At 49.7% G+C, this 23,073-nt stretch overlaps 1 protein-coding gene across 4 annotated transcripts in view; it reads right to left on the bottom strand.

Annotated features, from left to right (window-relative positions):
- Positions 1–23,073, bottom strand: part of USP24 (ubiquitin specific peptidase 24) — a 2,082,369-nt gene that overhangs the window by 177,928 nt on the left and 1,881,368 nt on the right. For all 4 annotated transcript variants that reach the window (XM_085602520.1, XM_085602518.1, XM_085602517.1 and 1 more), the window contains exon 63: positions 4,997–5,075. In XM_085602520.1, coding sequence (XP_085458646.1) covers positions 4,997–5,075 — 79 coding nt within the window. The remainder of the gene's footprint in view (positions 1–4,996; positions 5,076–23,073) is intronic.

Raw genomic sequence — 23,073 nt, 5'->3', positions numbered from 1 at the left:
CATGTCCAAAAGGGTCGATTGGACATCTCTGGAGAAGCCAGTGGACCACAGCCAGGCGTAGCGCCTCAGTGCTACCGACATAGAAATTGGTCTACCCAGCGAGTCAGGGGTATCCAGCCCACATCGAAGGGAAAACTTTGCAGCGTCTCTACCCTCTGCGACCGCACAGGAGAGTACGACCCATGCCTCCTCTAGGCACTGTGGCAGCACTTGTGCAACTATGTCCCAGTCAGAGTGGTTGTAACGGCCCAAGAGATTTGCGGCGTTCACCGACCGCAGTCCTAACCTGGCAGAAGAAAACATCATCTTCCCTATCTGGGGGAGCAGTAGGGAATGCGCCTTTGAACGTCGAGGCTTGGACCACCAAGCTCTCAGGGGTAGGGTGTTGGGAGACGAAAATGGGGTCACCTGGGCCGGGCGGTGGCATCGGGCAATCATCCTATCCACAGGACCCCCTGTGCTGGGCTTAGACCAAGTGCACAGAAGGATGTCTGTGAGGGCCTCATTGAACAGCAGCAGGGGCTCTAAAGAGGCCGCTGCCGGTTGAAGCACCTCAGTCAGGAGGTTAGTCCTGACTGCCACTGTAGGAAGCTCAAGGCCCAAGGCCTCAGCCGCCCTACGCAACACCACAGCATAGCAGGCTCCCTCCTCCATGGCCATGGTAGGGGGAGAAAGCATACCTAGGTCTGGTGAGGTATCCAGACCACTGGCCTCACCCAACTCCTCTCTCCAGTCTGGCTCTTCCAGCTGGTCTTTCAGAGGGTCCACAGACCCCTCCCAGTGCTCCTCACCCTCCTCTGTCTGCCACTCAGGGCGATAAGGAACACCAGGGTAGAACAGTGGTACAAAAGTACCGGTCGGCACCGGTACTGACACCAGTCCAGCTCCGTGTCCAAGTCGAGGGGGAGGCTGGGGTCGACGCCGGCCAGGAACACAACCAGTGTTGGCGGTGGCGGAGGCGTCATCAGAGGAATCGTTGCCGGGGGAGGTTTCGTGAGGTTGACCGCCATTGATCCGGATCCAGGCCTGGATCCCTGGGGGCTCTGCTGCGCCGGGGCCACTGGCATCGAAGGCCTAGAGCCCCCAGCTAAGTCAGCGGAGCCCAAAGGCGCACCGGCGGAGTCGGGCTGCCCAAAGATGGACTGGAGGGCTTTGTAAAATGCACAAAGCTGGGCAGGGGATGCTCTGGCTCCCAGGAAGAGAGGGAAGCTCGGAGCCGTCCCAGTAGGCTCCGCGGGCGGAGTCGAAGGACGACTACCTTCCGCGTTCTGTCGGCCAACGGACAGGGAGAAGGCGAAGAGTGATGGTGCTTCTTCGCCTTCTTCTTGTGCTTCGACTTACCCGATGACCAAGACTTCGAGGAGGAATGGTGATGGTGACTCCGCGACCGGTCCCGCGACCTCCCTCTCGACCGGGACCTCGAGCGGCGCAGAGCTGACTATCGGGCCTCCAGCAGCTTTCAGGACAGCTCCGGCAATGACTCCCGGTTCATGGCCTGACATTCGGAGCACGACTTCGGGTCGTGGTCACGCTCCAGGCACCAGAGGCACATGAGGTGCAGGTCCATGATCGACATCAACTTGTGACAGGAGTCACAAGGCTTGAAGCCGGTCCGACGATGGGACATCCCTATGTGCACCAGGAGTCAAATGACTCAAAAAAGAAAAACAAAGGTTGAAAAAATGTTACTCAAAAAATGACTAAGGGTACCGCTCTACTACAACGTCATCCCGGCGATCACGACGACGAACGCAGAGTCGACTACCACCACCTACCGACGCGCAGGGGTACTGCTAAGGAAAAATTTCTGTATCCAGTCTGATGCCTGGGGGTAATTCTAAGGTAAGGTATCTATAACTAATAGTCTCATTCAGATGTGAATGTTACCATGTCAAAGAGGTGGACACTGGCCATGCATGGGGTGGGTGGTGTTGGAGTGTTGTTTGGACATGGAAGAACAAGGAGAATGTAAAGTGGGCATATGTGGAAGGGATAATTTTACATTCAAGGTTTATGGAGCAGAGGATTGATAGGGAAGCTGTCCATTGGGTATCTGAGAAGTACAAGTTACTTACCTTCTGTAAAGATCTTTCTGGGGGAAATCCTACTTAACCGCAGATTCCTTACTTTTAGAATATCCGCAGAAGCCAGACTGGACACAGAAGACTTTTCAGCATAGCCCCTGCATGCCACTAGGTGGCGTTGTGAGATTCCACTTCATCTTCGCTCTGCCGCAGAAGTGAAGCTGGAGCAACTTATAGTTGCCACCCAAGCATGCTGATGTCAGTTTCTTTCTGGACAACATCCACAACCTCAGAGGTGTCCAAAACTAAATGTTTGTGAAAATGTACAGATCTCAATTTGGGAAATGTTTAGATAGAAAATAGTACATTCCACAGAACAGGGAGGTGGGAGAGTGAAGAGGAATCTGCGGTTAGATAGAGTATCCATCAGAAAGAGCAGTACCAAATTTAAGAAACTTGTTCCTCTGATGGATTCTTCTCACTGCAGATTCCTCATATTGTGGATAGATACCAAAGCAGTACCTCCCAAGGTGGTGGGTCAGTGGAATGGCTCAGACTAAAATGTTCTGCAGGATCGAGTTGGTAATATGTCTTCTCGACGGACCGGACTGTTGAGGTAGCAGTGCGTTGTAAAGATGTGCACAGATGCCCATGTAGCAGTCTGACAGATATTCAGGACAGGCACTCTGTGTGCTAGGGCAGCAGTAGGGGAACCACTGCTGTAAAAGTAAACATCGTTCAGGAAACTGTGGTGACTGCAGTGGATTCTGAGCGAGAGACGGAGCAAGTACACAGGCATGAACAAAACACAGGCAAAACACTGTGTGCAGTAATCCTCTAGCTTCACAAATGTAGTACTTAGTGTGCCCCCTCCCGGCACATCCAAGCGGTGGCTCCTCCTAACACAGTCAATATAAAAGCTCAAGGCTCTGTATGGATCAGATCAATGGAGTCTCTCCTACTTTTGAGGGGGTGTGACAGAGCCAAGAAGACCAGTAGGGTAACTGAATCTCCATCATGAAAGGGCAGCATGACTTTTCGTAGGAAGGTGGCCAAAGTCCTCAGCACTGACAGCATCTGCAGCCTCACTCAAGGCGTGCAGAAATTATGACAAAGGCAGGTTTGATTGTCAAGAACCATAGTGAACAACTATGCACAGGCTCAAATTTTGTTCACATGAGGAATGTGAGGACTAAACTGAGATCCCACTGTGGGATGACAAAATTAGGAGGAAACATGTGAAAAAGACCATTCAGAAAGTGCTCCACAACAGGGGAACTAGAAAACAGAAAAATAATCTAGTAAATATAAAAAAGCAGACTGTGTTCACTGCAAGACCTAGTTGGGCCAATGACAAAACAATCATCAAAACACGTTTGGATGAGCAGAGGATCAAAATGACAGACCACAAGCTTAATCCAGCATACATTGATTTAGTTAAAGAACATTTGGCTGCAAGAATGACACTCATTATCTCAGGTGGCAAAAGAACTCTGCTTTCACCACTTAATCCCGGCACATATAGATGTAGGTTGCAGGAATGCGAGTGCAGAACTCTCCCTTGTTGCTGAGACAGACGTTTCTCCTATGGTCCACTGAAACCTGAGTTTCCACTGGGGATATGCCATCTGGTGTGCATGACAAGAAGAGCGCATGGGGATAGAAACCCAAGAAACCTCTGAAACTTCATCGCAGAGACCCACTGAGCACAAAACACTGAGATCATATCCTGAATGTCCTAGACTTTCTGTGACAATGGAAAGGCCTTGAATGCAACCATATTCTGGACTTTCCCTAAGAAGGGAATCAGCTGCACCGGGCGCAGGAGGGACTTTGGCTCACTGATGGAAACCCCTCAAAGAGGTCAAGAGAGAAGTTGTCATCCAAAGGAGGTCTTCAACTGACTGCGGCAAGTCTGCCTTGAGCAGCCAGTCATTGTGGTATGGGAATCGCTATATCCCTGACCTCTGAAACTGAGCTGTGATGACCGTCATCTCTTTCGTGAACACCCAAGGGGGCGAGGTAAATTAAAAGTTTTCCAACTCCACCTTGAACCACAGGTAGAGTCTGTGGGACTAAAGGACTGATATATGAAAATACACACTCTTCAAGTCCAGGATCCAGAGCTGAGAAGATCTGTATGAGTGAGAATTTTGAACTTGTTCATTCTCAGAAAGGCATTCAGTCGCTGGAGGTCCAGTATAGGCTTGCAGCCACCAATCTTCTTCAGCTCAAGGAAGTAGTGAAAGAAGCCTTCCTCAGCCTTCTCCAAGTCCAGCATCCAGCAGGCGTTATATGACACCCACAGCCAGCAGGAGGCTGACTTCCAGCATTAAAAACGAGGCATGATCTGCTAAATTGTAATTTGGCATTGGGGTATTACAAGGTGAGAAGAAATAGAAGGAAGGGCCGGGCCCCTATGAGCAATCTGCAAAACTCATTGATCTGATGTGATGGATTTCCAGCCATGTCAGATACTGATGCCTGCTGGCTGGCTGGCTGCAAGGGCAATGCCAAGTGGTTGGGTGCTGCTCTAGCACACGTCATGCAGGTCTGTCTTAGACATCTGCTTCCTTCAGAAATAGCACAGCTTGAATGAATCATTTTGTGTTTGGAGGAGACTTAGCTCACTGGAGAACCGACAAAGTTGGGAGCATAGCTCCAAACACATGTCGAAGGGCACGGAAAGAAAGGAACGGACCTCATCACACAGGGGTGGTGTCTATATGTGGCCCCTCTGCATCACTTCAAGGATGGATGCTAAGAGATTGCAGAAAACCCACATGGCAGCACCTGTCTGCACACACAAGTCACTACTGCGAGAATATTCAAGATCCATTTTGGCGTCAGGGATATTCTAAAGGCGAAGAATCTGCGATAAGAAGTAGCCATCAGAATACTGTGTATAACATTACACAAGAACCATAAGCATTAGTTAATTACAGTTTGCCAATTTTGTTACTGGTACTTACTTCTGGGCTAGCGTGACAAGGAACTTGACAGATTGATAGCAGCGACTGCTGTCCACATGATTACTATGGTGCATCAATGCTATAAGATTGTAAAGAACATGAATAAAAAAAATTAGAACATGACAAAACAGTAAAGTCTACATGTGCGGTAGTTCAGCAGTAAGATTTTTCTTGAAAACTAGTTATGACCCATCTGTGTCATGTTAACACAGTGTATGGTGATGAATTGTTACAAGCATATATAAATTACTCTACCCTAAAATAACTAACAATATTTTTTAAAAGTAACAAAATATGCTTGAACAATGAGTTTCACAGAGACTGACAATTTACAATATATGAATATATTTCTTGATTGTTGTGTTATCTTCCAATAGCATTTTAGTCAAATTATAGGTAGAATTAAAAAAGAAAAGCAAATGTTACTGAGATACTTTTATTGTTCATAATAACGAATCATTTGAAAAACACTTTGCTATGGAGACAAGATGGTGGCCATACACGGCACAGCCAACGAGATGACCAACATGATACAAACCAGGCATCCTCCACCCATTTTCTCCCAACATCAGTGAAATATCTGGTAGACATGAGGGAGAAAATCTGCAAACCTGCTGTAGCTGCTTAGCTCGTTTTAGTTTGACAATTTTGTATAGTTTGAAAATTCAATTAAATATTTTAATTCTAAAAGAAATCCAATACCTCCAATACCCGTCTCATTATCTTGGCAAAGGAGGCACTAATCTGTTGATAACCCAGTGGGGGAACACAATGCACTGTCCTCGGAAGGGTCCAAACCTCTGGCCCCCTACAAGTTCATGAATAAATTGGCATCATCTCCACTGTCTTCTCCAAAGGCTGATTGTCTCTGATCAAAGTCTGAACAGAAAAGCTGTTGGACCACTGTGGAGGGGCTCCCAGGCAAAGGAATGGTTCTGTCAAAATTGGAGTGCACTGGAGCCGGAGCCGAGAGCAATTTGGGTCAGAATTGGTAAGAACTTTTAGGGCAGGGTCATCCTTCGGCAGTGTCGGGGTCAGCGTCAAAGTGAAGGGGACTGGCATGACTTTAGGTGGCAGATTGAAAGACATGTCGGTGTCGGAGTGGAAGTTGAGATGGCTTCAGGAGGCATAGATGGTGCCAGGGGCAACAATGCAGGTGGTAATCCAACTGGAAGCCTCAACTGATCTTTGGGCCCAAAGGCGCACCGGAGCGATCCAAAAGGGTGCTGAAAATACACAACATGGCCTCTCTAAAGGCCTCAATATGTTGCAGCGGTCATGATGGCCCAGGAAATTCGGCATGCATCAGAATCAGCTGGGGAATCGGTTCTTCGGTAGAGGCTTAGAAATGACAGATGGGCACCCCTATGTTTTTGCGTTTTCTTCGGCTTAGAGTTGCAGGACTCTGACAAATCTTGCTTGGCCTTCTTGTACTTCCTCTTCGACTTACCGGCACACTTGGACCATTATGAGGCCCTGTCGCAGGAACGGCCTTGAGAATAGGAACGGGTCCGTGCTCTAGACTTCGAGGGGATGCTGAAATTTGAGGTCTTCTTTTGGTGTTCAGCAACATACAACTACACATCATGTTCCCAGACCACCTTTGAATTCATAAGGGCACACACTCTGCAGGACCCCTTGAAGAGCTCTGAAATGGGGAAAAAGCGCAGGGAGGAAATTAAAAGGGGGGGCAAGGGGGCGTACTGCTTCAGTTCATTTCTAAGACCCACCTCTCCAAATTGATGGTTCTCCAACGAGGAAGAAATGTTGTATCCTGCCTCCTACTGTCTGAATATGGGCCTGTGATGAGAAGTAATCGGGGCTTGGTAGTTGCTGCAGCAGCAAGGGAAGAGATAGAGGAGAGCTGTCTATGCTGGTGCAAAAGGCCTTGACTGCCGACACAACATCTGCACTGAAAAAGAGGGCCTGCTCTTGCAAAAGTTCCTAAGGCTGACACTGCATGAAGACGAATCCCCTGGATAAACAGCGTAACTTCATGTACCGATGATGGAGCTGCTTGGCAAGAGAAAAGTCTCAAGGATCGTGCCGTGGCTCAACTAACGTCTATAAACTGCCCAGGCACCAGAACACCAGTGCCAATGGCTCTGTGCACATAGGCTGTGGTCTCCCAACAATGCATCAGTAAGGCCTCTTGTTCTTCGGGGACAGCCAGCAAGCCTTCCCTGACAATGTCCATAAGCTTTGGGTTGCCTGCCCAAAAGATATGCCACATCTAAGGATCTTAAGGCCAAACCAAACGGGCTTAAGAGAACTGTCTCCTTCCAAAGACATTAATATGTTTTGATTTTCTAGCCAAAGGATTGATTGGAAAGGCATTAAGGGTGACTTTCCTGGTCAATGCCGGTACAACCTAGCTTTCAGGAGAAGGGTGCCTGGTCAGAAAATCAGGATCATCAGGGGCCAACCTATGTCTCATGCAAACAGGCTGATTAACCTGAGGGCCAGAAACCGGCTTGTACCAAGTGGCCAGATTCTATTGGGGGCACAGGTGGTGAATCTAACTCAGTTACTGAATGTAGATCTATCTGAGAAAGCGGATACGAAGAGTCACCGCTGTGAAGATTTTTTCAACTATTTTGCATCACTTGCAGCCATTTATTCTTGTCTTGCCCTTTATGTAATAAATCTTGATTTCAGTTCCCCTTTGTAACATGAGCAACTGTGTGTGTGCAGAAAACTGTTTCTATCTTTGTGCTACACTAGGTAGGAGTTAGCTGTATCTGTCAAGGGAAGCAGAATTATTTTTAACTACAGGCTTATGTGAATATGAGCTTGGGACAACCTTCACTGTGCTGACTGCGCTTTCGGTCTTGCTATGCATTAATAATAAGAAATTCCACAGCTTGAAATATTTAGAAAAAGACTATAAATAACGTGAGCTGGTTGCATCCAGCAGAGCTTGTTCGAAGCGCCTGGCTTCACATCTCTCAGTTCGAACTTGCAATTAAACTGTCTCCATGACTGTGACGGTTTGTCTCTCATTTGCAGTAACAGATTTTGTGCTCTCAAATGGCCCACTGGCATTTTGTAAATCCAGATATGTCGATCATCAGCATAGTTATCATAATTGTCATGAGGAACATTTTACAAACCCTGAACCAACTCAGTCTGAGATCCAAATAAGGCCTCCGGCATTTGATAGTACTGGCATGGAGGCACATGCTGCGGATTAGTCTGGTTGAGCCCTTATGATTTCATAATGATACATAGGCCAGGAGCAAACTGATGACAGCGCTGAGTCTGATATCGGTGTCGAGATCAGCTCATGGGCCGTCACCAGTATGGAAGGGCCTAGGGGCCAGAGTGGCAATTAGCGCTCTAGTGGATATTCTATCTATCCAGATTCCTAACCTTGTGAAGGCATCAGACTGGATCTGAAAACTTCGATACAGTTCTCCTTCTAGCTGCTAGGTGGCATCAGGCACCTTCGAGCGATGTCATTCTGCTCCACAAGTGACAAGCGGAGCCACTTATTAGCATCACTCCTGTGACCTGACATCAATTGCTTTCGAGTCTGTCCGGGTCCTCAGATGCAGAGTCCATCGGCGAACTGGTGTGACTAGTGTGCAGCTCTTTAAATTGAGACCTTTTTAGATGGATGAAAAAAAAGTGTAGTTCAAAAAGCAGGGAGGGATGTAATGGTCAGTGAGGAATCTGCAGTTAGACAAGAATATCCACTATAAATCTTGTTACTGAACCTAAGTAACTTATTCCTCTGATGGATGCTTCTAACGACAGATCCCTTACCTTCCGAAAAGATACCAAAGCTTTACTTCCCAAGCTATTGGATCTGTGAACTGGCTCAGACCAAAAAGACCTGCACGACTGGACAGGCACAATGTCACTCTCAACGGACCCGACAGTCGAGGCATTAGTGCTTTGTGAACGTGTGCACACTGATGTCCACATAGCAACCTGACGGATATCCACAACAGGCAATCCACTGATGCCTTGGCCCAAGTGGAATGAGCCCTCAATCCTTGAGCCAGCTGCTTCTTATCTAACACACAGCAGATTTTTATGCAGACAACTATCCACCTAGAGATGGTTCTCTTCTGCACAGCCTTGCACAGCCTTGCTCCCGGGAGCCCACAAAGAGTTGACTGTCTACCTGATCCTCTTTGGTACAATCAATGTAGAAACTATGGGTTCTAATGATGGGGTTTCTCCTCCTCTTTTGAGGGGTAAGAAAGGGCAAAGAAAGTTGCAAGGGTGATAGCTTGACGGAACTGGAAACGTGTTATTACCTTTGGAAGTAATGAAGAACAAGTTACTTACCTTCGGTAATGATATATCTGTAAGACACATATATTAGTTATAGATTCCTCATCTTAGAATTACCCCCAGACGTCAGACTGGATCTGGAGATTTTTTCTTTAGCAGTACCCCTGCCCGTTGGTAGGTGGCGTTGGTCGACGCTGCATCCGTCGTTGGCGTCGTGTTCGCCGGAATGACGTCGCAGTATCTACTTAGACACCGCCTCTGTGCACTGACGTCAGTTCTTACACGACATTCCACACCAGAAGCACAGAGCCATGCAAGACACTGACCACTGGTGAACAAAACTAGGGCCGAGAAAAGGGAGTCCCTTGGTCTAGAAGTCAGTTCGCAGAACGAGGAGGATGGGTAGGGCAGTAGGAATCTAGAATATAGGTCTCTTCATTACCGAAGGTAAGTAACTTGTTCATCTGAAAGAGACTATTAGTTATAGGTTCCTTACCTTAAAATAGATACACCAGCAATACCAACCCCGGAGGTAGGTCTGCGAACCAATTTCACACCAGAAAGTCCTGGAGAAGTGAATGGCCAAAGAAGCGGTCTCTCCGGACTTGGCTATCCAGGCAGTAATGTTTTGTGAACGTGTGCAGGGATGCCCACGTGGCTGCCTGGCAGATGTCACCGAGGAGGACTCATCATCCCAAAGCCGTAGTAGCTGCCTTCGCCCTGGTGGAATGGGTGCGCAGCCCTACCAGAGGCTTCTTTTTCACCAAGGAATAACAGATCTTAATGCAAAGGACAACCCATTGAGAGATGGTCCCTTTTGGCACGGCCCGACCTTTCTTGGCGCCCACATAGCCAACAAAGAGTTGATCATCCACCTGGAATAGTGTTGTGCGATCCAGATAAAATGATAACGCATGCTTTGGATCCAGACGGTGGAGTCTCTCTTCCTCCTTGGAAGGATGCGGGGGGGGGGGGGGGGGGGGGGGTAGAAGGTGGGCAAAGTGATGGTCTGTCCTATCTGGAAAGAGGTAACCACTTTGGGAAGAAAAGAAGGTCGAGTTCGAAGGACAACCTTGTCTGGATAAACAGCAAGGAAAGGAGGCTTAGAAGACAGAGCCTGAATCTCACTCACCCTACGAGCAGAGGTGATGGCAACCAGAAAAGCAGTCTTTAGATTCAAGAGTCTGAGAGGACAATTATGTAATGGAAAGAGGTGAGTAATGCCCTTAAGAAATCTATTTACAATAGGGGACTTGAAAAGAGAAGGCTGATCAGGAAGACGAAGAAAGGCGGAAATGGCCGAAAGGTAGCCTTTAAGAGTGCCCAGATTAGAGCCCTGCTGGGCCAAAGAAAGAATGAAGAGGAGAACCTCTGAAAGGGGGACAGAAAGGGGATCCACAGCCTTTGCTGTGCACCATGCCACAAATATGTTCCATCTACAGGCATATACCGTTTTAGTGGAGGGACGCCTGGCTGCCAAGATTACATTACAGACTTCGAGAGGAAGGTTGAAAGATGTCAACTGTCGCCGCTTAATCTCCACGCAAGGAGGTGGAAGCTGGACAGGTTTGGGTGTAGGACCGTCCCCTGCTGTTGCGACATTAGATCCTCCCAAAGAGGCAGTCTGATCGGAGGATCGATAGCCATGTTCATGAGCTCGGGATACCAGATTATTCGTGCCCAATCTAGAGCCACAAGAATGACTTGGGCCTCGTCACGCTTGATCTTCAACACTCTCGGCAGAAGTGGTATAGGCGGAAAGACGTATAGAAGAATGTAATGCCAATCGTGACGAAAAGAGTCGCCGAGCGAGTGCCGCCTTGGAAATTCTAATGCACAGAACTGCTGACATTGTGCGTTCTCTTTGGTGGCAAACAGATCTAACCAAGGCTCTCCCCACTGCTGAAAGAGACCTTGCACCACATCCGAGTGAAGACTCCGTTCGTGATCCATTATGCACCGGTGGCTGAGTTTGTCCACCCTGGCGTTCAGAGAACCTGCCAAGCGTTGAACCACCAGAAACATGCCCTGATGTTCTAGCCATGTCCAGAGGAGGAGGGCCTCTTGACATAGGGTCCACGACCCCACCTCGCCCTGTTTGTTGCAGAACCACATGGCAGTGGTGTTGTCCGTGAACACCTGTACTACTCTTCCCTTGACCGAAGGAAGGAATGTTTCAGTGCAAGACTAATCACCCGCAGCTCGAGAAGGTTGACGTCGAGACCGGACTACGCCAGAGGCCTCTGATCTCCACCTCTCCCATGAGGCCACCCGATCCCAGAAGAGATGCATCTGTCACCAATGTGAAGTCTGGTTGGGGCAGGAAGAGGGATCTGCTGTTGACCCGATCCTGGGTCGTTAGACATCACTGCAATTGGTGTGCAGTGCCCTCCAAGATCTGGACAACATTGGAAAAATTCCTCTGATGCTGCGCCCACTGGTACTTCAGGTCCCACTGCAGAGCCCGCATGTGCCACCTGGCATGGTCCACCAGCAGGAGGCCATGAGGCCAAGCAGCCTCAAGGTCAATCTCACCGAAATCCGGGATAGAGGCTGAAACATCAGTATCATAGCCCGAATATCCCAGACTCGCTGCTCGGGAGGATAAGCCCGAAACTGCGCTGTATCCAGAACTGCTCCGATGAAGAGGAGCTTTTGAGAGGGACTCAGGTGTTACTTTGGCACGTTGATAGTGAACCCCAGCGAATGCAGGAGGGACGCCGTAGTTTGGAGGTGGGAGACAACTGCCTGGGGCGAGCCCGCCTTCAACAACCAGTCTTCGAGATAGGGGAAGACTGGAACCCCTGATCTGCGCAGATGACCTGCGACCACCACCATCACTTTTGTGAACACCCAAGGGTCGCTGGTAAGGCCAAAGGGGAGCACGGTAAACTGAAAATGCTCGTCGCCTACCGTAAACCGTAGGTAACGCCGATGGGCAAGCAGAAAGGGGATGTGAAAATAGGCGTCCTGCAAGTTTAATGCTACCAACCAGTCTACAGGGTCGAGGGCCGACAGGACCTGAGCGAACGTCACATTTTGAACTTCTCCTTCCTGAGGAAGGAGAAGTTCAAAATCCCTGATATCCAATATAGGACGCAGGCCTTTGTCCTTCTTGGGCACCAGGAAGTAGTGAGAGTAGCAACCACGACCTACTTCTGGAATAGGGACTCGCTCAATGGCTCCCTTGGCCAAGAGAGCCGTGACTTCCTGACGGAGAAAGGCCAAGTGATCCTTCAACATGTGATGGGGTGTTGGTGGCATGGAGAGAGGGGTAGTCTAGAAGGGTAGGGAGCAGCCCCTTCGGACTATATGCAAAACCCACCTGTCCGACGTGATGTTGTGCCGGGGGGGGGGGGGGGGGGGGGGGGGGAGAGAAGATGACAGATCCTGCCGCCCACTGGCAACTGGTTGCCTTGAATGGTCGGACTAGGCAGGTTTAGAGGCTGCTGCAGAGGGGGCAGTGGTGGACTGGCCCGCCCGCTGGTGCCCAGACCCACGGCGTTGGGTCCCACGTCCTTGGCAGCGCAAGGCTGGGTAGCTTGCGCCGGCCTGTGACCCTGGGTGGAACATGGAGGGGCACCTCTTCTGTAGCTACGAAAGCGGCGAAAGGCAGACTGCGCAGGACGAGAGGTAGTGGCGAGGCCCAAGGATATGACCGTAGCTCTAGAGTCCTTGAAGCGCTCGAGCTCGCGGTCTGCCTTGTTGCCAAACAGGCGACGGCCATCATCAGGCATGTCCAAAAGGGTTGATTGGATATCCCCAGAAAAGCCAGTGGATCTCAGCCAGGCGTAGCGTTGTAGTGATATTGATGTATAAATCATTCTACCCAGCGAGTCGGCGGTGTCCAGCCCACAGCGGATGGCGAACTTTGCCAGATCTCTCCCTTCTGCGACCGCACAGGAGAGTGTGACCCGGGCCTCCTCCAGGCACTGCCGCAGCACCTGCGCAACTGTATCCCACACAGAGTGGGTGGAGCGACAAAAGATACATGCAGTGTTCACCGACCACAGTCCTAAGCTGGCGAAAGAAAACAGCTTCTTCCCAAGATGGTTCAGCTTCTTGGATTCCCCATCTGGGGGAGCAGAGGGGAATGCGCCTTTAGATGTTGAGGCTTGGACCACCAAGCTCTCAAGGGTAGGGTGTTGGGAGAGGAAAATGGGGTCACACGGGCTGGGCGGTGGCGTCGGGCAATCATCTTATCCACAGGGGCCACTGTGCTAGGCATGGACCAGGTGCCTAGAAGGATGTCTGTGAGGGCCTCATTAAATGGTAGCAGGGGCTCCGAAGATGCCAGCTGAAGCACCTCGGTCAGGAGATTCGTCCTGACAGCCACCATAGAAAGCTCAAAGCCCAAGGCCTCAGCTGCCCTACGCAACACCACAGCGTAAGAGGCTTCCTCCTCCGTGGCCACGGTAGGAGGAGAAAGCATGCCAAGGTCTGGGGAGGTGTCCAGACCACTGGCTTCCCCCAACTCCTCTCTCCAGTCCGGCTCCTCAAGCTGATCTGCCAAAGGGTCAACAGACCCCTCCCAGTCCTCCTCACCTTCCTCTGGCTGCCACTCAGGGCGATAGGGAATGCCAGGAGAGAACAGTGATACAAAAGGACCGGTCAGCGCCGGTCCGGGTCTGTGTCCAAAGCAAGGCGGAAGTTGGGGTCGACGCCGTTTGGGGACACAACCGGCATCGGAATCGTCAGAGGTGTCATCAGAGGTATCGGTGCCGGAGGAGGTGTTGTGAGTTCGACCAGCACGAACCAGATCCAGGCCTCGAAGGCCTAGATCCCCAAACTGAGTCCGCGGGTCCCGAAGGCATGTCGGCTGTCGGGCTGCCCATAGATGGAGTGGAGAGTTTAATGAACTCACGAAGCTGGGTAGGGGACGCACCGGCTCCCGGGAAGGGAGGGAAACTCGAAACCGTCCCAGTAGGCTCCGCGGGAGAAGCCGAAGGACGATGACCTTCCATATCCAGCATTGCGTCGTCCGACAGACGGGGAGAATGCGACGAGCCACGGTGCTTCTTCACCTTCTTTTTGTGCTTCGACTTACCTGAAGACCTCGACGAAGAGTGATGGTGATGACTCCGCGACAGGTCCCGCGACCTCCCTCCCAACCGTGACATTGAGCGGCGCGGAGCTGACTGGCGGGCCTCCAGAAGCTTTCAGGTACATGGGCTGACAGTCGGGAGCATTTCTTCAGGTCGTGGTCGTGCTCCAGGCACCAAAGGCACACTAGGTGTGGGTTAGCGACAGACGTCAACTTGTAACAGGAGTCACGAGGCATGAAGCCGGTCCGTCCATGTGACATCCCTCCGTGCACCAGGAGTCGAATGACTCGAAAAAAATATAAGTCGTCAAAAGTCGAAAAAACGCTAGTCAAAATATGACTAAGGGTACCGCTCTCTCTGGATCTGTGCTGGCCGACGCTGTAAAAGAAAGAACTGCGTCAGCGCGCATGGGCGGCGTTTAAGGAGATACTGAGACGTTATTCCGGCGAACCCAACGCCAATGGCAAACGCGGAGTCGACCGACACCACCTACTGATGTGCAGGGGTACTGCTAAAGAAAAAAATCTGACGCCTGGGGGTAATTCTAAGGCAAGGAATCTATAACTAATGGTCTCTTTCAGATACTCTATTCTTTAACGAAAGTTTGTCTGGAAAGAATGTTGTGTAAGTAGGCTGAGCTGGGAGGACCTGCAGGTCACTGACTCGACGAGCTGAAGTGATCCTGTCTAAGACAACAAGTCGCTTACTTTCGGTAACATCTTATCTGGTAGATGCTCTATCTAACTGATGATTCCTTACCTTAGAATAATCCCCAGGCGTCAGACTAGATCCGTAAGTTATTTTGTGAGCAGTACCCCTGAGAGTCGGTAGGCGGTATCGTCTGGCTCCATGTGGCACAGTTGGTGCCAGAAGTGATGTGCGTTATGCCTATATAGTCATGAATATAGAGCGCTGTCTTTTCGTGAATTTCCACTGCAGGTGCGTGGAGCCAGGATGAACACGGACCACTGGTGTTTGAAACTAGGGCCCTGAACGGAAAAGCCCCACACCTAAAAATCAGTTCACAGAGCAGCGAGTATGGGTGAGTCAGTACAGAATCAGCAGCTCAATAGAGTCTACCAGATAAGGCCTTACCGAATGCAAGTAGCTTAATCATCTGAGAGACTTCTAGCTGCAGATTCATTTCCTTATATTAGTTACCCAAGAAATACCTCCCCGGTGGTGGGTTTGCAAACCAGATATAGACTAGAAAGTCCTGCAGGACCGAACAAGCAAAGTGTCCATCCAGATGGACCCAAATGTCTAGGCAATAAAACTTGGTGAACATGTGCAACGAAGCCCACGTTGCAGTCTGACAGATTTACAGGACCGGAACTCTGCAAACTAACGCAGTGGTCGTAGACTTTGCTCTGGTGGAATGAGCATGCATGCCCTCCGGGGGTTGCTTCTTTGCCAATGTGGAGTCAATCTTAATGCAGAGCACAATCCATCAGGAGATCAGGGTCATTTCTGCATAGCCTTCCCTTTCTTCGCTGCGACATTTCCCACGAAGAGTTGATTGTCCACCTAGAACGGTTGTGCAGGGTCAAGGTAGAATGACAACACTATTTTGTGTTCAGCCAGTAGAGTCTTTCCTCTTCCTTAGAGGGAGGAGGTGGCGCATAGATAGTATTTTTATTTTTTTATTTTGCAGGTTTTATATAGCGCTGGCTAGACCCAGAGGTATCAGAGCGCTTTACAAGATAAGGATAGTATAAGGCACATAGGGTATAAAAGCATATGAAAGGTAGTGCAACAAAAATTTACAAAGTACAGACAACATGAGCATTATACAAGACCAGATAAATAAACAGGGACAGGAGCTATTCATTTAAGTAATCAGGTAAATGGTGAAACAGGAGAACAGGGTATATAATTACTGAACAAATATAGTGTGATAGATAAGAAATCTGGAGTAGGACAGAGGTTAGGAACCCCAACAATAATTGAGGAGGTGGGTTTTGAGGTCTTTTTTGAAACTAGAATAGGAGGGATTACAGCGCAGGTTTTTTGGGAGGGCATTCCAGATAATAGGGACATTGCCAGAGAAGGAGCGAGATTGTGTGGCTTTCTTTTTCTGCAGAGGTGGGATTAGGAGTAGGGTGTTGGTGCTTCTCAGAGGTAGAGTGGAGCCCGCAGTGTGGAGTTTCTTTGAGAGGTAATGCGGAGTGTTTTGGTGGATGACTTTATGAGTAATGCAGGCAGTTTTGTAGGCAGAACGGCTTGAAGGCACAACAAACTACTCTCTAATAAAGGTGTAGTACACAGAGGTTCAGGGTGTGGGTGCACCTTAGCGAGTGCAGACCCCTCGTTCCTCAAATTCCTGGTCCTGACGAAAACCTAAGAATTACTAGAAAGGTTGAAACATGTTGACCACACACACACATACCAACACTGATATCACTGACCATTAATACCAGTTACGATATCTATTCACAGGTTTTAATCGTGCCAAGTGGCTTCATATTAAATTATTAGGAAGCACACCGCTGACACTTTTAATATATCACTTTTATTTTTCATCACTCACGTTTTCACTCACCTACACACACGAAAACCCGCTCCGCTGGAATTCCAGGCGCCGAAGCACACCCCGATGGCATTCGGCGGTCAGGGTGGGACCCAGATGATGAAGCATGTCACCAACCAGGTTGGTGAGTGATGGGTCTTTTTCCAAATAGGAAATTCTTTTGCCCTGAATTATTCCTTTCTCTATCTCTCGCCCTTCTTTTCGATTGAATCTTTTTCTACTGCATCTCTCTCCCTCCTTTGTTTTATACTCATATCCATACCGGGGCTCGGGATCCTCATTACCCTCACTCTCTCTATTGTTTTTTTGGATGTCTGTAAACAATGCCACAAACTTGCTCCAATGGCCTGAGTATACAGTCCGATCTGCCAAAATAACATTACAAACTATGGGTGGGAACTGTCAACTGTTGATGCTCAATCTCCTCGCATGAAGGCAAAACGTTGACAGGTTCGGGTAGAGAATCCTCTCCTACTGCTGTAACAGAAGATCCTCCAGAATAGGCAGCCAGATCGGAGGACTGATTGACATGCTCAATGGCTCGATAGTGGCTCAGAGTCCACTCCGGAGCCACAAGTATGACTTGGGCTCGGTCCTACTTGATGTTTTTGAGAACTCTGGGGAGGAGTGGTATTGGCAGAAAGGCGTACAGGAGGCCAGAGACGCAAGGTGTCTCCGAGCGACCATCGCCTTGCATACTCCTGCGGCAGACTTGCTGAAATTGTGCATTCTTAGCGGTGGACAGATTTAGCCAAGTCACTCCCCACTGTTAATAGAGACCTTGCACCACCTTTGGCTGGGGCTGCTATTTGCGATCCACTAGGTGCCTTTGGCTGAGTTGATCTGCTTTGGCATTCAGAGAGCCAGCCAGGTGTTGAACCACCAGGGAAATGCCTTGACTTTCCAGCTATGTCCAGATAAGCAGGGCCTCTAGACCGAGGGGCCATGACCCCACCCCACCCTGTATGTTGCAGAACCACTTGGTGGGGGGTTTATCTGTGAATACCTGCACTAGCGTTCTCTTGATGCAAGGTAGAACGTCTTTCAATGCCAGTGGGATTGCTTGGAGCTATTATAAGTTGATGTGGAGTCTAGATTCTACCGGAGACCAGCGGCCTCCCATCTCCACCTCTCCCAGATGGCCTTCCTAGTCCAGGAGTGACACATATGTCACTACCGTAAGATCTGGTTGGGGCAGGGAGAGGGGTCTGCAGCTGACAATCTATGTTCATCATCCATCACTGCAGGTCTTTTGCAGTGCCCTCCGAGATCTAGACTATGTCGGAGAGATTCCCCTGATGCTACGCCCACTGGAACTTCAGGTCCCACTGCCGAACCCATATATGCCAACGGCCATGCGTCACGAGCAGGATGCAGGAGGCCATGAGCTCGAGCAGCCTTAGAGTCCATTTCACCAAAATCCAGGACAGAGGCTGAACCATTGGAAGCATAGTCTGAATATTCTGGACTAGCCGCTCAGAAGGCTAAACCTGAAACTGCACATTGTTCAGAACAGCTCCACTGAAAGGGGAGTTCGAGAAGGGATCAGTTGCGACTTCGGCACGTTGATAGCAAACCCCTGCGATCGCAGGAGGTCCGCCGCAGTCTGGAGGTAGGAGAGAACCACCTGGGGCGAGCCCACCTTCAACAGCCAGTCGTCAAGATAGAGGAAGACTGGAACCCCTGATTGCTGCAGATGAGCAGCAATAACCGCCATCACCTTGGTGAACACCTGAGGAGCGCTGGTAAAGCCAAAAGGGAGCACGGCAAATTGAAAGTGCTTGTGGCGCACTGTGAACTGCAGATATCATCTGTAGGCGGGGAGGACGGGATTGTGGAAGAATACGTCATGCAAGTACAACGCTTCCATCCAGTCTTCTGGTACCAGGGAAGATAGAACTTGAGCGAGGGTAAGCATTTTAAATTTCTCCTTTTTCAAGAAGAAATGGAGAGGGCACAGGTCTAGGATAGGATCAAGACCTCCGTCCTTCTTGGGCACCACAAAGTAGCAGGACTAACAACCATGACCTACTTCTGATGCTGGCACCCTCTCTATGGCTATCTTGGCCAAGAGAGCCTGCACTTACTGACGGAGTAATGAGATGTGGTCCTCCGTCAACCTGTCACAAGTAGGTGGCATGGGTGGAGGGGTCGTTACAAAGGGGAGGGACTAGTCCCTTTTGACAATCTGGAAAACTCAGTGGTAGGATGTTGCCGACCTCCAGTGGTGCTTGATGGTGTATGCTACCTCCCACTGGTTGCCCATGATGGTCTGACTGCAAACTAATGGGGCTTGGAGGCTGCGGCTGCCAGGGGGTTGGTGGACTGGACCAACCTCTGGCTACCTGACTCACGAAGCCTGTGGGAGTGGCATCCTTGGCCAAGCAAGGAATGAGAAGTCTGCGGCCCGTGGTGGAGGGGCAGCTGGGGACGAACCAGAAAACATTTTCCGTGGCCCTGAAAAGAGCATAAGGTGACAGTAGTTGGCGAGGGTGCCATGGAAAGGCTGAAAGACCTGGCCGTAGTTCTGTGGTTCTAAAAGCACACCAGCACTTAGTCCGCCTTGTTTCTGAAGAGACATGAGCCATCAAAGGGCATGTCCATGGGCAAAGCCTGGACATCCCCAGAAAAAGTAGTTGTCCTCAGCCAACCGTGGTGCCGCAAAACCACAGACTATGAAACCGCTCTGCCTTGACAGTAATATCCAGTCTACACCGTATGGCGAACTTAGCTGTGTCTTTCCTGTCAGCAATAGCTTGAGAGAGTTTGGCCGGGCCTCCTCCGATACCATAGGTAGAACCTGCACTACAGAGTCCCAGAGCGGGTGTGAGTATAGGCCCAAAAGGCACATGGTGTTCACTGATCACATTGTCTGGATGGCAGAACAACATCTTCCCCGAGGTATCCAGCCTCTTGGATTCCCTGACCGGGAGGAGTGATAGAGAATGCGTCAGGATTTAATATGGAAGTGGAAGCTTGGACCACCAAGCTCTCTGGAGTGGAATGAGTTGTGAGGAAACTGGGGTCTCCTGGGGCAGGGGAATGCTGGCGGGCTATTGACCTATTCATATATGGTCCTGTGCAGGGCTTGGACCAGAGCCCGAGTAGGACATCCGTGAGGGCTTTGATAAACAGGATAAGCGGTCCGGATGTGGTAACTCCTGGCTGAAGCACCTCAGTCAAGACATTTGTCATGACAGCCACTGTGGCTAGCTGAAGATCTGGGACCTTAGCTGCCCTCCTCACCACCATAGCAAATGAGACCCCTTCCTCTGTAGCCATGATAGGAGGAGAAACCAAGCCAATATCTGGGGAGCTGTCCAGTCCACAAGCATTTTCCAGATCCTCACACCAGGTGTCCTCGCTAACATTTCGAGGCTGGTATTCATTAGGGTCCAGTGGCCCCTCCCAATCATTCCCAAGTCTCAGCCCACAGGAATAGGGCACAGGCTCCAGGTTGGGAGGTCAACCCCCAATCGGCGACTGCGTCAGCATCGGACGCCCCCCGTCCGGCTCCGTGTCGGGATGAGTATAGAGACTGTGCTGCCGGGAGCCCAAGCATTTTCACGCAAAATACATACACTAAACCTGCAATCGAACCGCACGACACAAAGTAACGAGGCCAGATATCGTCGGAAGTCAAGCGTTGCAACCAAAAGCCTAAAAAAACTGTCCCGGACGCCGCCGGTAAGATCGAGGCCCACCTTCGAGTAGAAGCCGGGACCTCGAGTGCGGGGAGCATTGGCAATCACTACGTGGAAGGACGGCAGGGTGGCAGCCCTGATACTCCTGATCAGAGCCGTGCACACAGACAGAGAGCGGGTTGTGCGGGGGAGCAGCGACCTACCCATATCGGGACCCCAACCAGCGGAGTAAGAACACTTAGAGCCGTAGCGGGCAGTGCTGGGGCCTACGGCGTCCCAAAGCGAAAGCGCATGAGAGAACAGCAGAAAGAGAAACAGCCAAGCAACCTACTCCGTGAAGTGCACGGCCGGACCCGTTGGCTCTGAACGAGTGGCAGAGCCGAACAGAGAACAAAAGGAGCAGATGCTGGGAGTCCAAAACATGCAGAGTTGAGTGCACACCAAGCAGCACTTTGGAACAGACCACAAAAGGCTATGTGGCCATCGCTGGAGGCAGCATGAGGCCCACTCTTGCCGGCGAGGCGTGGTAGGGCTACCTTGAGCACTGAACAGATGATAGTTCAGCGGCAAGAAACCATGAAGTAAACAGAAGGACCAAGGGCTGCGATACATTACAGAGGAGCCATAGTAGCCCCCTCCACGCTTCAGAGCTCCTACAACCTCAGAAACAGCCCAGACAACGCAGAATAACAGTGCTCCACAAAATACAGCACTGCTTAACAAGACCACTATATAACAATACCACCCCAAAAACGCTGTCGGAACCGACGTGGATTGGTTGGGTTGTGGTATTACTGCACCCTGGAAGGAACCCCTAACCACAATTCAACAAGCACTCTCTCCTGAAGGTGACCACTGGGTGTACGCATAAGGGCTGAAGGAAGGGAAGGAAAACCAAAAGGCCGCGCGGAACACTACATACCCACAGGCAGGCAGCGGCGAGTACTCCCACTCCACACCCAGAAACCAGTGCACATGGAGAAATAGTCACATCGTCCACGCAATCACAGGAGGAAAAGGGACACGCAATGCACACCAAACGAAACATGATAAATTTGCATGGGCCAAGAACCCACGGACAGAGCAGCAGCCCAGGCAGATGCACAAACCCCAGTGGGAAACAAGGAAGTAACGCTCCAGGACATTATGTCAGCTCACAATAAAGCACATACCTGGCTTGAAACCCGTATAAATTCAGTCTCCACTGAAATTGCACTCGTCAGAGCGGACCTTAGAAACATGAACGCAAGAGTCAGGGAAGTGGAGAAAACAACCGCAGCCCTCCATGAAGACACAGACAACCTCAAGCGTCATATCCAACAACTTCAAGATACTAGCAAGACGTGTTGAGGAAAATATGAGCTCCCTCGTACAAGCACCAGAACTGAACTCAACCGTGTGCAAGGGGGAAATATAACGCACTGCACAGAGGCTGAACAAACACCGCTGGTGAAAGGACAAACAGCACAGTATGGTAATAAAAGCAATATAATAACCTATTAGTGGGAAAGAAACGAAGGGGGCAGCCAAAAAACCATCTCCAAAGAAGTTACAGTGAGGGAACGACAGGTGCTCTGCATTGGTGGGGAGGCAGGTAGTTTTAAGTCCGTCGTGCAGGGAGGGGGGTACAGGGGTTGGGAACCACAGTAGTTATGTTAGTTGTTATTGTGCTAAGACTCTAGCTAGCTAAAGCAGGACATGAAACACAGCATCCCACAGACCAACATCCTGCATTAGGTTACGAAAATCCCTCAAGAGGGCGACTTAGAAGAGAAGAGACTTGTGCTTAACACTCACAATGCAGGGCCTACTACATAGCCCGAAACTGTGACTCCTCTCATGGAACGTGAATGACATGAGCGATAAACTGAAAAGGGGGCTGGTAATACAATACATTAAGCGACACTTAACTGATGTAGTCCTACTTCAGGAGACACACTTAGTTGGTAACGCATGTAAAGCTTGAACAGATGGGGATACAAGTTAGTAGCGTATTCGGATTCACCTCCGGATCAAGAGGAGTAGGTATCAGATTAAGAAAGCAATTTCCCCTCATCATAGAGCAGATATGGAAAGACGAACAAGGTTGATTTGCAGCAGTATTGGGCTGCTGGGAGGGAAAACCTATCAACATCGTATCTGTATACATCCCCCCTGCACTGCATAGTATAGCCTTACCCGCATTGAGCACATTTCTACTTAAAATGCCAGAAGGGGAATAAAAAATTGGGGTCTTCTTCAATAAAGTTGTACAGCAATTTCAAGTAGACCAGGAGTCTTCACTCTTTAAGAGGATTTATTGCAGTCAACAGGATACACAGGTATAAAGGTGTAGAGGGCTCAAGGTGGCTGTTCCAACTGCTAGAGAAGCAAATCCATCCTCTAACCCAAACATTCCGAACATGTAATACATGGAATACTTAGGCAAGTACAAAGTAACATTCCAACATTTATATGTAAAAGAAGTGCACTAAGAATGAATGCATGGACACCACATATGTCCCTCTTTTTAAAAAAAAAAAAGAAAATTACACATTTGACAAATTGTGAACAAAAATCCTTTCTGAACATACCTACTAGGAATTCTCCTAATTCTTGAACTCCTGACCTCAG

The sequence above is a fragment of the Triturus cristatus genome, chromosome 4_2 (genome assembly GCF_964204655.1).
Source record: "Triturus cristatus chromosome 4_2, aTriCri1.1, whole genome shotgun sequence".
Lineage (NCBI taxonomy): Eukaryota > Metazoa > Chordata > Amphibia > Caudata > Salamandridae > Triturus > Triturus cristatus.
This window is presented reverse-complemented; position numbering and strand designations above follow the sequence as displayed.